This window comes from Eleutherodactylus coqui, chromosome 1 (genome assembly GCF_035609145.1).
Source record: "Eleutherodactylus coqui strain aEleCoq1 chromosome 1, aEleCoq1.hap1, whole genome shotgun sequence".
NCBI lineage: Eukaryota > Metazoa > Chordata > Amphibia > Anura > Eleutherodactylidae > Eleutherodactylus > Eleutherodactylus coqui.
The window spans coordinates 364443170-364457785 of NC_089837.1; the positions used below are offsets into that span (position 1 = coordinate 364443170).

Here is a 14616-nt window from a genome sequence, read left to right on the forward strand (position 1 = left end):
GGTTGGTTCTGCAGGCACAGCTGCCGCTGAATTCAATGGGGACTGTGCCTGCAGTACTAACCTGAGCCGCTGTAATGTTAACGTTCTCTCCTTCCAGCTGTCTGTACTGTCAGCATGCCTAGTGAACAGTGGAGGACGCCCATCAAAGTCCCAGACAACCACTTTAAAGAGTAGCTGCACTTTCAACTATCTTTTGATTTATCACAGAGACATATCAAAAGTATTGATCAATGGGGTCCAACTACTAAGACCCCCGCTAATCGCTAGAAGGAGGAGGTGGCAGCGCTGTGCCTCCTCAGCTTTGTTGCTTTTTGGCTGCTTGCAACAACTGAAGACCGCCTACATACAGGGCTATATAAAGTGCTATACACCCCTGTGGGCCGTCTTCAGCTGTCGGAAGGAGACGAAAAGGTGAGTGCTAGAATGAGGGGGCTGCAGCCATCAGTAGGGGTCTCCGCAGCGCGACTCCCACTGATCAATACTTTTGACATGACTCTGGACATGTCCGTTAGTTGAAAGTGCAGTTACTCTTTAACAATCAATTTATTAGGAGCCCAAGAGTCCCTAAAATGTTTCTGCTAATAAACTATTTTCCAAATCATTGTTACTGTCTTTTATATTACAGATGGGTGGAGCAAGACCCAAAGGAGATTTTACAGTCTGTTTTTGAATGTGTGGAAAAAACCTGCGAGAAATTAACCCAACTTAGCATAGAAGTCACCAATATCAAAGGTTAGTTTTAATAAATGTAAAGTAATATTGCCTCTTGCAGAGGTTTGCCACAGGCCATGTAAAATGTTCAGATGCTGTTTTGTAACGGACAACAAAGTGACAGCATTAATTGTTACTGATTGTGCTTTTATGTTAATTTTGTATGGTCTTATTGTATGTCCATTAACTACTTGCTCAGTTATGTTGCCACCCTTAAATTTCCAATAATTGGTACAAATTAACAATTGCATTGCCTCAGATGAATTCTAAGCTTGGGATAATTGTCCTTAGACTCTTACAACTACCTTGAGTTTATGGGGACATCCCAACAGTCCCTTGATATTTCTTGTTGGGTTGGAAACCCCGGCATAGACAGACATACCCATCCCTATACCTTGTTTGCTTTGGAAATGCGCACTGCCAAAGGTGTCCACTAGTTGTTTCTTATGCTTAGATCTGTGGTAACAGACATGGACACTGATTTTAAGCATTATATTTTTATGGGGTAGTTGGAGGGCGACCGCTTAACACAACTGTCTTTACATGCGCTGAGTATAGACAATGCAGTCTGCTAATATTATCCAGTGTCGTTCTTATGCTGTCTTAAACATTGTTTTTTAAGCTATTGGAGTAAGTAACCAGAGGGAAACAACTGTTGTATGGGATAAGACTACTGGAGAACCTCTATATAATGCAATCGGTAAGTTGAGTTTCTAATATCCACGTTTATTTTGTTTTTTTTCTATAGTGTCTGCCAACGTTTTTAGTATATCGCATTAACCTGCTGTACTTCTATGAGGAAAACAAACTGTGTTCCTTTATCAATCTAGCTTTTTTAATTAGTTTTTTTTAAAGTCATCCAGAATGAAATGCAGCATTAAATGTTTGAGTGCCGTGTCAATACATTTTAACCAAAGTAGATTATTTATTATGTGGCATTTTATGTAATATATACCGTATATACTCGAGTATTAGCCGACCCGAGTATAAGCCGATTCAACAAGTTTCACCACAAAAAACTGGGAAAACTTATTGACTCGAGTAAAAGCCGAGCTATACTCAAGTATATACTGGGTAAAAAAAAAAAAACCTCCATACTCACCTCCCAGATGGCATCTGTGTCTGAGAGGCAAGCTGCTTGAATTCTCCCCGCTGTCATCCCCGCCATCCTCTCTGCTCGGCTCTGACAGCGCTCTGATTGGATTGAGCATCGGTCAGTCACCGCCAGCACTCGATCCAATCACAGCGCTTACTTACACAGCACTGACAGCGAGGGATTTGAAAGCCGAGCAGGGAGATGACAGCGGGGAGAATTCTAAAGCAGCTTGCGTGCCGCAAGCTGCTTTAAAATTCTCCCGGCTGCCCTCTCTCTGCTTGACTTTCAAATCCCCCGCCATCAGCGCTGTGTAAGTAAGTGCTGTTATTGGATCGAGCGCCAGCCAGTCACAGCCGGGCCTCGATCATTCACAGCCAATCAGTGAATGTCATTCATTGATTGGCTGTGAGTGATTTAGCGCCAGCTGGGATTGGCTGGCGCTCAATCCAATCACAGCGTTGATGGCAGGGGATTACAGAGCCAAGCAGAGAGGACGCTGGGGAATGACAGCGGGGAAAATTCTGCTTGCTGCACCACCGCCGGGAACACCGACACCGGCTTGGAGGTGAGTATAAAGTTTTTTTGTTTGTTTTTAACCCTTCCCTGACTCGAGTATAAGCCGAGGTGGGCTTTTTCAGCACAAAAAAATGTGCTGAAAAACTAGGCTTATACTCGAGTATATATGGTACTTACAAAGTTTGACCAAGATTTTAATGAACATAAAATTTAAAACTCCCACCTAGAACAAATGTTGGGTTCCTTTTTTTTTTTTTTAACTTTAATTCTTTTTTTTATCCTCTAAAACGTCTGTTTATAATTAAGCACAAAAATTGTTTGCTCTCTATTGCTGGAAACAGAATAGCAAATCAGATGCAAAGGTTTTCATTGTAGATGACTAAGGTAAATGATCAACCTGTTATTTGTTTTTACAGCCTTCAGCTGAGGCACATATGTGAAAACCCACACAAATCAATTATTAATCTTTTGGTGTTTGATAAATTGTGAATACATACAATTTAATAACATGTCCGCTCTAATTCACAGCTAAGTCCTCTTGGCTCTTCCATTGCTCCTTGGCTCAGTTCTGATGCTCATGTGCCCATTGTAGGTGCATTCGGTAGTGGATAGGTCAGCGTTGGCATTCTAACTGGTCTGCAGCTATGCAGCTCCGTATGCTTCAAATTGTGATGTCCTTTATATTCTGACACCTTTATATTATAAGAGCAGTAATGTTTTTAGCAGTTTTTGCTTTAGTAGCTAATCTGTGGGATCAGACTACACTGACTAGCCTTTACTCCCCACATTTATTAGTGAGCTTTGGGCACCCATAATTCTGTTGCATGGTCATCAATTTTGCTTAATTGATCACTTTTGATAATACTAACCACTGCATATTGGACCGCTCTGCCATTTTGGAGATTCTCTGACCCCGTCCATATAATTACAATTTTGGCTCTTGTGAAAGTCACCAATTTCTCTAGAACTAGCTGTTCACTCTTGCGTAAAATATTCCACCCCTTGATTGGAGCTATTTCACAAGAAAATCAATGTTGTTCACTTCCCCTTTCAGTGGTTTTAATACTATGACAGATCAGTATATATTTGCTGGTACGCTTTTTTTTAATAGTTTAAAAATATTTTACAAATATAAATGATGACAAAAATGTGTTATTATAAAGCTAATGCTCGGAGGACTGAAAAAGTGACATGCAGATCACTAGCTATGAACCTGTCCAATCTTATTTCCCCTGTGTTGCTCTATTAAAACAGACCTGCACAGTCAGCTATTTGGTACACGTTTATGGGGAAGTTGGGGGACTTGGCTGTCTGCTGAACAACCATTTGAATTTGTCTTGGTAGCTGAAGGATTGGGCTACTGCTGTGCCACTTCTCTTATGTCTTACACAACAGTTCTGTCTCTTTAGTTTGGTTCCTATGTGTAAGGGCTTTGTCTCCAAGTAGCTGATGCTTCGGATGTTTGGTTTCCACAAAAAGTAACATAGTACGTAGGCTGAACGGAGACAATGTCCATCTAGTTCAGCCTGTTTCCACTCCCGTTGTTGATCCAGAGGGGAACAAAAAAAAATACAATGAGGCAGGGCCAATTAACCTTATGGGGGAAAAAATTCCTTCCTGACACCATAATGGCAGTCAGAATAATCCCTGGATCAATGTTTGATAAATAATTAATTATAAACTACAAGAGGATAAGCTGCCAGAAAAAAGTAAGATTCTACTCTTTAGAAGAAATGCAACTCAACTTCTATAGCGGAGAACATGTCCAGAACAAGTTAACTTCCTTGGCAAATGCTCAATAATCGGCCAATAATGTATCCGTTTCTAAAATGTTCACCGTTGTATGATATTGAACTACAATAAATTGTAACACGTACTGTTTACTTGTATTCTGTTCTCTGTTCAGTTTGGCTTGACTTGAGAACCCAGTCAACTGTTGAGCGACTACTGAAAAAAATTCCAGGAAGGAATAAGAATTTCTTTAAGGTAAAGAAGAACCACATGTTTGGTTAATGATAAGCCAGATGTGGTATTAGATTCTTAGGTTTTTCTGTAAGACCAATTTTTAGGTTAAAATGTAGATTTGTAGATTGCTACTACTCAGCAAGTCTTTATTGCTACAATGGAAATTTTTGCCTATTGAAATATACAAGCCAGCCTCTAAAAAAGAGAGCTGCTCTTTAAGGCCAGCTACACACAAACGGATTTGCATTGCAGCATCCACGGTCGGCATCTGCACACCAGATCCTCAGCAAATACCATTCGTAACCTGCTATGGAAAAGCACTTCTTCCTGCACCCGAGCAGAAATCGGAGAAATCGCAGCATGTTTTATTTTTGTGCAAATTCAGCATGGACCGTTTACACTGGAGTCAATGGAAGCCGACTGACCTGCCGCCCTTCCTCAATTGACATTGCAGATAGGTCACGGGTACCTGCATAATCGCCTAGCGAAAGTGCTGCAAAAGAATCTTATCAGCGCTGCCAACCGTCATAACAGCCTACACCACTGATAAGAGTTTATCGCTCAATTCAAGAAAACTAGAATTGAACAATAAACAACTCGTGCACGAAAACTGCACGATGTCCGTGCAGTTAGACCCAACAGTTATCACTCAAAAGACTGCTTTGAGCGAGAATCGTTGTCTAAATGGGCCTTTAAAAGGTGAAAGCGAACCTCCGGTCCTGGACAAACAAAAATAGGCCCAACACTTCTCTGACTATCTTAGATAAAGAGTTCCACAGCAGCGCCTATTTTCAGGCAAAATATGCCGACTGTGGCGAGTCGTGTGAATGTTCACCAACCGGGGTTGGATCCACTTCTCCAACAAACGATCCAAGTAAAGCAAAGTATGAACAGCACAATTCAGGTGCAGTAATAAAAGTTTACATCCCCAAGAATGTCTCTTTATTTCTCCATAGGCATAAAATCAGTGAAGTTTCGACTGCACAGCCGCAGTCTTTGTCAAGCTTCAGTCTTTGAGCTTGACAAAGACTGCGGCTGTGCAGTCGAAACGTCGCTGATTTTATGCCTATGGAGAAATAAACAGACATCCTTGGGGATGTAAACTTTAATTACTGCACCTGAATTGTGCTGTTCATACTTTGCTTTACTTCTCTGACTACCTGATACGCTGTGTATTAGTACGCATTGGTAGTTTAAGGGCCCTTTTACACGTGCTGATTAATCTTTTAGAATCTCCTGATCCAGCAAGAATCTGAACGATTATTGCTCAGTGTAAACGAGTGCACTGACTGTGCTGCCCCCGACGGGTCATCCCGTGTAAAAGGGCTGCTCTGACTGGCCACTGCTGCTCATATGGTTAGCACTAGCCAATCAAAGCATCATGTAGTGTCTTATACTAATACACAGTGTGAGTCAGGTAGTCAGGAAAACAGTACGGCCATCTTTGTTTCTCAGGCCCGAAAGGTCGCTTTAAAGCAGCATCTTTGGATGAGGAACCACCACATGTCCTCTCTAGATCCAGAGTGTACCTTCAGTTAAGGGGATCCTTTAGTTGTCTTGGTTTTTCCTGACACTGGCACTTTAGGAGATTTTTTTGGTAAACTTTTTAACCCTTTGCAATCCAATTTTGGATTCAGGGTTTTCAAGGGGGCTTTCTCTTTCTGCCATTATACAATGGCACCAACTGCTGGCTAGAGCCAGCACTGCGGTATGACATGCTGGAGAGGTCCCAGACAACAGAGCGGCCAGTAATCCACAGTAAGAATACCCTGCCGGTCGTCTTCCGACATTGGAGCTGTACAGCCTTCAATCAGAATGTCTTTAGACGTTAGTGGATTGGAAAAGGTTAAAGTCGAGTTTTGGATTGATAGTAATTTTACGAATTGCAAAAACAAATGTGGGATTATTTCGAATCTATTAAAAGATTGCAGATTCCTTTTTTAACTGGTTTTATGCAGTGCCATCTTGTGGTGCATGAGGAACAGCCATGCCTGTCTATAAATGTAACACTTCCAGTTAATTCCTCAAATGTTAGTGTTCACATGGGAAAGATGTGATGCGTACTTTCCATTGTGGATTTGTGTGGCGAAAATATGCAGCATATTACACTAGCAGCAAAGGTGGGTTTTACAGAAATCTCATCCACACTGTAGTTAAAAGAAAAAAAAAAAACACTGCGAAAATAGAATTTTAAATCCACAGCATGCCATTTTATGCTGCAGATTGGTCATGGAATTATTGTGGACTTTCTCCAATGAGATCAGTGGGGCGGTCCAAAATCTGCAAATAAAATGCAAATTGTTATGGATTTTGCAGTGGATTCACATTAAAAAAGCAACAACAAAGAAAATATATTTGCTTTCGGCATCTTCTCCCTGCTTCCCTGCCCTCTCCCTGCATGATGGCCTCCAGTGATGACATATATTGTATAGATACATGGGTTGAGGTGTCATTGCTGGAGGCAAGAAGCCAAGTGGAGGAAAAGGGAGCAGGGGTAAGATAAATAAGGTAAGTATCCATGTGTTTGTTTTTTTTTTGTTTGTTTTTTTTTGCTTTGTTCTCGATCCACAAGTGGAACTCTGCATCCAAATAGGTGTGGAATTGCAACTGCAGAAAACCTGGACAAAAATGGTCCCTTGCAATTGGCAATTTATTAGCATGGGGTTGCAGCGGTTCAGCCACAGGGTATATAAACACCCTATGAACACTCTTAGGCTATGGGCACACAGTGCATTTTCCACAGTAGAATATATCCTGAGGATTTTCGTTGAAATTTGTGTCAAAATTTATGTAACATGCAAATCTTAGTGTGGATTTTATCCCCTTACTTGATGAGATGAAATATGTGATGAAAATCCATAGCATAAGTTAACATGCTGCAGAGTTAAGATCAACACTACAGGTCAATAATTTGCAGGGTATGGATGAGATTTCTTGAAACTGCATCTACACTGCTGGTACTGTAAAATGCTGCAAAAAAACTACAGCATTTACTCTGTACAAACATGCCCGAGCAGTGGTATGGTAATTGTCACAATATTGATGGACATGTGCACAGAAAAAAAAAAGGATTTAAAAAAACATCTACTTTTTAGGGGCGAACTGGTCTTCCCTTGAGCACTTATTTCAGTGCAGTGAAGCTACGATGGCTGCTGGACAATGTGGAAGAAATCAGGCATGCGGTGGCAGAAGGTAGAGCCATGTTTGGAACCGTGGATTCCTGGATCATTTGGGTTAGTGTTTTGGGACTGGTAACAAAACCTATTAATGTTCATTCCTGGATTATGAATCTGTAAATTTTAGCACAAGTGGTTTCTGGCTAAATAAAGAGGCTGGTAGTATTACAGTAGAATTTTATGCCCCTTTTACACAAGCCGATTTTTGGTTTGAATGAACGCATGAGCAAGTGACCTCACCGCAAACTCCTTCTCAATCGTTCATGCTTGTGCAACCCATTTAGACAGGCAGAATATCATTGAGAATCGGTCACTTCTTATTCAGTGCTTTACATTCTATGCTGGCTGAAACTGAAGGATGAACATAAAACACATGATGGCTCACCTTTAGACGCAACTAGCACGCACTTTCGGTAGTCCTAACGAATTTTCAACAATTAGGTCAAATAGGCTTTAAAGGGATTGTCCCGCGCCGAAACGTTTTTTTTTTTATTTCAATAGCCCCCCCCCCCCTGTTCGGCGCGAGACAAACCCGATGCAGGGGTTTAAAAAAAAAAAAAAACGGATAGTACTTACCCGAATCCCCGCGCTCCGGTGACTTCTTACTTACCTTGCGAAGATGGCCGCCGGGATCTTCACCCACGGTGGACCGCAGGTCTTCTCCCATGGTGCACCGTGGGCTCTGTGCGTTCCATTGCCGATTCCAGCCTCCTGATTGGCTGGAATCGGCACACGTTACGGGGCGGAGCTACGAGGAGCAGCTCTCCAGCACGAGCGGCCCCATTCAGAAGGGAGAAGACCGGACTGCGCAAGCGCGTCTAATCGGGCGATTAGACGCTGAAATTAGACGGCTCCATGGAGACAAGGACGCTAGCAACGGAGCAGGTAAGTGAATAACTTCTGTATGGCTCATAATTAATGCACGATGTACATTACAAAGTGCATTAATATGGCCATACAGAAGTGCTGAACCCCACTTGCTTTCGCGGGACAACCCCTTTAAGGGATACTAGAGAGATCTCCGCTGATGCGACTACTGAAGGTTAATAGGTCCAATGATCAATCTTCCTGTTTTATAACGAAATCTTTTTCTTCCAGTCTGTATCATGTACATAATCCTTGGTTTGACAATGTATAAATATGTCTTACTTGTTGGAAGTCACATTCCTTGTGTGAATAAAGTCAGTGTTTCACTCATTGTCATGCATAGTTCTGTATAAATGTTCCTTTTATTCAATCTCAGAATTTTTTTTCATTGGCTACAAAAATGCCACAACATCTGTATAATATGTAGTTTACAGTCATCACATATTCTCTATATAGACACATGCACAAATACATTTGTGCTTTTGTCTTGACGTATAAATTTGTCTCTTTGTGAAGTGAAGAGTGCAGGAAAACTTTCCTAATGGGTAAAATAGGAGCTACTAGGGTCATGTAACGTACTAAAGCTCTTACTTTTTTTTTTTTTTTTACTCTAGTCTTTCAAATGCTATCTCCTTTTTTTTTTTTGGGGGGGGGGGGGACTAAAAAAATTGGTATTGCCTTATCTCTAAAAGTCAGCAATATCAAACTATTTTATTTATCACACATAGTGAACACCTCATTCCCTGCGTTGCCCCGCAGCTATTAGGTTCTATTGAACCTAATAGCTCAGGGCTCACGGTGCCCTGTGGAATTCCGTGGAATTCCACCCTCTGAAATCTGCTGTAATCACCCGCGGCATGCTCTATTTTCCGCAGGCGTACGCGCGGACGGCTCCAATGCAGTCAATGGAAGCCATCCGTCCTGCCATCTTCCGCTGTAGTACAGCGGTAGATAGCGTGAAAACACTTCTCCGCCCACTGACGCCCGCATCATGTGACACTGCTGGCGCGTCACATGACACTGCCGGCGCGTCATGCGCTGTACTGGGCATGCGCGCCTGCACGGGATGCGGGACATCAGGCAGCGGATCTGGAGGTGAATATGGGGTTTCTGGGGGGCGCCGTGACGGACTCCGCTGCGGAATTCCGCTTGCAGAGCCCGTCACGGCCGTGGGCACTAGGGAGGTAAAAAAAAAAAAAAAAATGCACTATGCCAGTGTGTGTGTCTCTGTGTCTCTGTCTGTCATCCTTCCACTAAAAAATAAATAAGTAATAAATAAAACGTTGTGGGGACAAACCTATTTCTTTCTCAGCACTGTAGGTAGGCTTCTCCCACCCACAGTGATTCAGGATTAAAAGGTGCTGTAATGAGCAGCCACGACCCCAATTATTTCAATGGGGCTGACAAAAATGGCCAAATGGTTGTACTCTGCTATCTATGGCAGACCCATTAAAAGTAAATGGAGCAACAATTCGCATATGTGGCATAGCTTCATTTAATCTCCTCCTCACTTTAGGGGATGCAGCAAACCCACAGTGAGGCCGATGGGGAAAACGGGTCCCCCATTGTCAGTATTGGTTGGATTCTCAGCGATGAGATCTCCACTGATCTGACTTCTATAACCGATCCACGGAAGGTGATAAGTTATCCTTTTGTACAACCCTTTTAAGGAGTTAAATAAAATCTTATGCTGTTAATTTTATCCAAAAGTGCATTATTTTATCCCTCTACAGGAACAGAACTATTGGAGGAATATACTGTGTACTGCGGTAGACCTTGTCTCTTATTTCTTTACGCTTTTTGCTTTCTTACAGAGCTTGACAGGAGGGAAGAACGGGGGTGTGCATTGTACAGATGTGACCAATGCCAGCAGAACAATGCTGTTTAACATCAATACCTTGGAATGGGATAAAGAGCTCTGCCAGTGAGTTACAACCAGTTAGCTACTCCACTCCTATTATGCTGCGTTCAGTAAATGGCATAGTCCTCTTTTCTTCTTGCCTCTTTATCAGGTCACCGATAACTGTAAGAATGTTATATGAAGATACTAAATAAATCATATGAACAGTATTACAATCCTATCTTTATTAGTATTTTATCTACTTGTATTTAGGTTTTTTGATGTACCTATGAGCTTACTGCCAAAAGTAAGAAGTTCTTCTGAAATCTATGGACTCATGGTAATTTTTTTTCCATTTTATATTATTTTTAGATGCTGCATACGTATAACTTTTTGTCATTTTATTACAACCCAAATTCTAAAAAGTTGGCGTACTGTGTGAAATGTAAGTACAAGTTAAGAAAAAAAAATACAATGATCTGGAAACCTCAGAGCCATATTTTATTCACAGTAGAACATAAAACGCATCAGAAAGGGAGACCTTTTTCCATTTCATTAAAAAAAATGTAACTCATTTGGAAATTGATGGCAGCAACACATCTTAAAAAAGTTGGGACACGAGTAACAAAAGCCTGGAAAAGTAAGGGGTACTAATGAAGAACAGCTGGAACTTCAATTTTCACTCACATGGCTGTCTATAAAAAGAGCGTGTTAGAGAGGCAAAGATGGTCAGAGGTGAAATCTGTAAAAAACTGCATCTAAAAAGTTGTGGAACAACTTCTCAAAAATGTTCCGCTACATAAAATTACAAAGACTTGAATATCCCACCATCTACAGTACATAATCCCATCAAAAGATGCAGAGAATCTGGAGAAAATCATGTGCACAAGGGACAACACAAATTCAGAAACGCTGGCATCTTTGGGCCACAGCTATTTTTAAAATGGACTGAGGGAAAATAGAAAGCTGTTCTGTGGTCAGAGGAATCAAAATTTGACATTCTTTTTGGAAACCATGTCCTGTGGACTCAAAATTAGATGAGATGTGCCATGCAGCTTGTTATCGGCACACCATTCAAAAGCCTGATGGTATGGGGTTGCATTAGTGCCTATGGCACGGGCAGCTTACACATCCTGCAAGGCATGATCAATGCTGACCAGTATATAGGGTTTTTTCAGAACAATAATGCTCCCATCCAGACGACGACTCTTTCAGGGAAGGCCTTGCATATTTTAGCAAGACCATGCTAAACCACATACTGCATCACATCATGACTTAACAGAAGAAGAGTCCTGGTGTGGAATTGGCCGCCTGCAGTCCAGACCTTTCACCAATAGAAAACATATGGCAGATCATGAAACGGAAAATCCAGCAACCAAGACCCAGGACTGTTGAGCAGCTAGAATCCTACATCAGACAAGAATGGGACAACATTCCTCTCTCAAAACTCCAGCTATTGGTCTCCTCACTTTCCAAACGTTTACCGACCATGTAAAAGGAAGAAGGGATGCTAGACAATGGTAGACATTGCCCTTTCCCAACTTTTTTGGGATGTGGTGTTGCCATCAATTTTCTAGGAGAAATGGAAAAATGTCTCCCTTTAACTTCTGATGTGTTTTATTGTGATTTAAAATATGGTTCTTTGAGATTTCCAAGTAATTGTATTCTTTTCTTATTTATTTTTCCTTAACTTGTATTTTCCTTTTACAGAGCATCCCAACTTTTTTGGAATTGGGGTAATCAATAGTGCATTGCCGATTTAATCCGTCATAGCTGATAGAAAGGAACTAAAAGGTCTATCTAATCTACTCACTCCCCACCAGTGTAGTGCCCTATCCATGGAGGTTATGGATGCTTGAATGTCTGTTGGCTCCAATGATGACGCAGCACTGTGTACAAATTTCAGTGAAGCAGATAAGCTTAGTCAATGTAACTGATGGCCTTTTACACGGGACGACAGTCTGGTAAACAACTGCACGAACGCAGACCTCACCGCTAAGGTTGTTCGCGCTCATGCAGAGGGTTTAGACAGGCTTCGCTGCTGGATCGCTGTGTTCTCACTGGCTTCTTGCCCAGTGCTTCATCTTCTATGTGAAGTGCTGAGCATTTACACAGAATGAAAAGCCAGCGATGGGTTGTATGCTGACTCAAAATCTGCAATAACTACTTGCGAACGAATAGTGGGCATATTATAATTTTTTTTTTATTTTGTATTTTTCTGCATTTACACTGCGCGGTTATTGCTCAAATTCATTCACCTGAACGATTTTTGCCTATATGACAACAGAGACCAGGTATTCACAATGCCTTCAATGTACTGGTGTATCTTCAGGTCTTTGCCCAATGAATAATTTGCTCTTGTGACAGAACAGAAATAATGAAAAGCTTTTTACTGGGCTAGTTTATTTATTCCACACAATTCCTGAGCGAATATAAAAACTTGACGATAAAGCAGGGGTTACACCTGGACATTATTAGGCCCCGTTGGTGTGGAGATGGTTGTCTGCATATTTGCTTTACAAAACCTATTTTAATAGAAAATGGTACCAGACTAGAAGTAGGATGAAATGAGTAGCAGGTCCATAGTTTACTCTGTAAATCACCCAAAAAACATACAAAGCATTATGTCCTAGTGCAGTGATGGCGAACCTTGTAGAGACCGAGTGCACAAAATGCAACCCAAAACCCACTTATTTATCGCAAAGTGCCAACACGTCAGGGGGCGGGGCTCATCACGACGTGTTTTTTTTTTTTTTTTTCCCACCTCTGTCGTTATAAAAAGGACAGGGTCGCTTTAAAATGGACAGGGTGCAGATTTTGACTGCTTTTTGGATGTGGAAATGCTGCAGACTTTGCCACGGTAATTTCCGCCATGTGCAAACATACCCCAGTGACATCCCACGGCGGCCCCAGTGATAACAGTGCCCCCCTGAGACCCATATAATTACCCCCCTCCTCCTCGTTAAAGCGCCGCTGCTTCTCTGCTCAGAGCTGCTAGCAGTGCTGATCTCAGGTGCACACTGTGACGTCAGTGTGCGGCTGGACGCCTCCTCCCCTGCTCTCACGGAACCAAGTAAGAGACGTCAGGGGAGGGGGCGAGAAGGATCCCGGCTGCACACTGACATCATAATGTGTGCCTTGATCAGCGTCATTAAGTGAATACCTTCCGGTGCCGTGCCCCCTGCCTGTATTCACGAACGTGATGAGCGTCCGGCGGGCCACTGCCACAGGTTCGCTACCACTGTCCTAGGGTGTATTCACACTGTATTTGCAGTGTGCATCAAATGCATGTCAGGAGGTCAGTACTTCCAGACAGTATCAACCTCAAACATATGCTTGTATATGCTATAGACTCTCCACGTAGTGTGTGTATGATATATAATATAGGCAACTGTCCTTTTATTTTTTGCTAGTGTAGTCAACAATGCTATTCAATCCAGATTTACAGGATGCATCTAGATTGTAGAGCATTGTTGACTACACTATTATATAGAGCAAGAAGAAGGTATACCAGCCTGACAAAGGCCGAAAGGACTTTTCTGTGAATTTCTCACAATACAGATTCGATACATTTTCATGATATGCTGATAAATCCCTTGACAGACTTCAAATAACATCACAATCACTAAATGGCCCCATATAAACCAATATAGCATAAACCTTTCCTGACAGAGTATCATGAAAACTTTTTATTTTTTTAAAGCTGATTATCTTGTGCCACTTCACCTCCATAAATGTTGAACCAAGATGAAAGCTCAACGTTTCCAGGTGCATTGGCTGTGTACTTGGAATTTTTAAGACACTGTGCCTACTTGAGTTCTGAGCCTATAGGCTGCAGTAGTACAAATCCAATCCTATTCCTGTGATACCCTTAGTAAAACTGAACCTAATATACTTCAAATACAACAAATAATGCTAAATTTATCACCTACAGGAGAGGTGATAAATGATTGGTTGCTGGGGACCGACCACTGGGAACCTTGGGGGTCACAAGAACGTCACACTCAGAGTCCGCTAGATAAATAGAGCGGCAGACTTGGGGTGCACTGTTCTTGTGACCGTTAAGGGTCCCGGTGATCAAACCACCAATGATCATTCATAGGGAAAATACAGTTAATATAATCTTCTGTCACAGATACTGTACACTAGTAAAGTTTGCTTTGGCTTATGATGTTGGGCCACCACTGTTTTGCAGGATGAATGGGATAAATCTCTCTAAGCAGTAGCAACGGGATTTTTATTACTTGAAACCATTTTTTTTTTTGGTAACTGAAATATTCTCCATACTCCTATAATGTAATTTTGTTGTTTAATCTACCTACATGTATCTATGCTAAATCAGATGATCATGTTCACTGCATCTCCTCTTTAATGTGTAGTTCAGTTTATGAAGCACATCAGCTCTCCTTCCTATCGGTCACCAAAGCCTCACCTGTAAAGCTACT

General features: G+C 41.7%; 1 protein-coding gene across 3 annotated transcripts in view; it reads left to right on the forward strand.

Annotated features, from left to right (window-relative positions):
* The window catches only part of GK (glycerol kinase), a 68166-nt gene that overhangs the window by 26342 nt on the left and 27208 nt on the right, over positions 1-14616 (forward strand). For all 3 annotated transcript variants that reach the window (XM_066577918.1, XM_066577927.1, XM_066577922.1), the window contains exons 3-8: positions 626-732; positions 1334-1411; positions 4230-4309; positions 7384-7521; positions 10146-10255; positions 10445-10511. In XM_066577918.1, coding sequence (XP_066434015.1) covers positions 626-732; positions 1334-1411; positions 4230-4309; positions 7384-7521; positions 10146-10255; positions 10445-10511 — 580 coding nt within the window. The remainder of the gene's footprint in view (positions 1-625; positions 733-1333; positions 1412-4229; positions 4310-7383; positions 7522-10145; positions 10256-10444; positions 10512-14616) is intronic.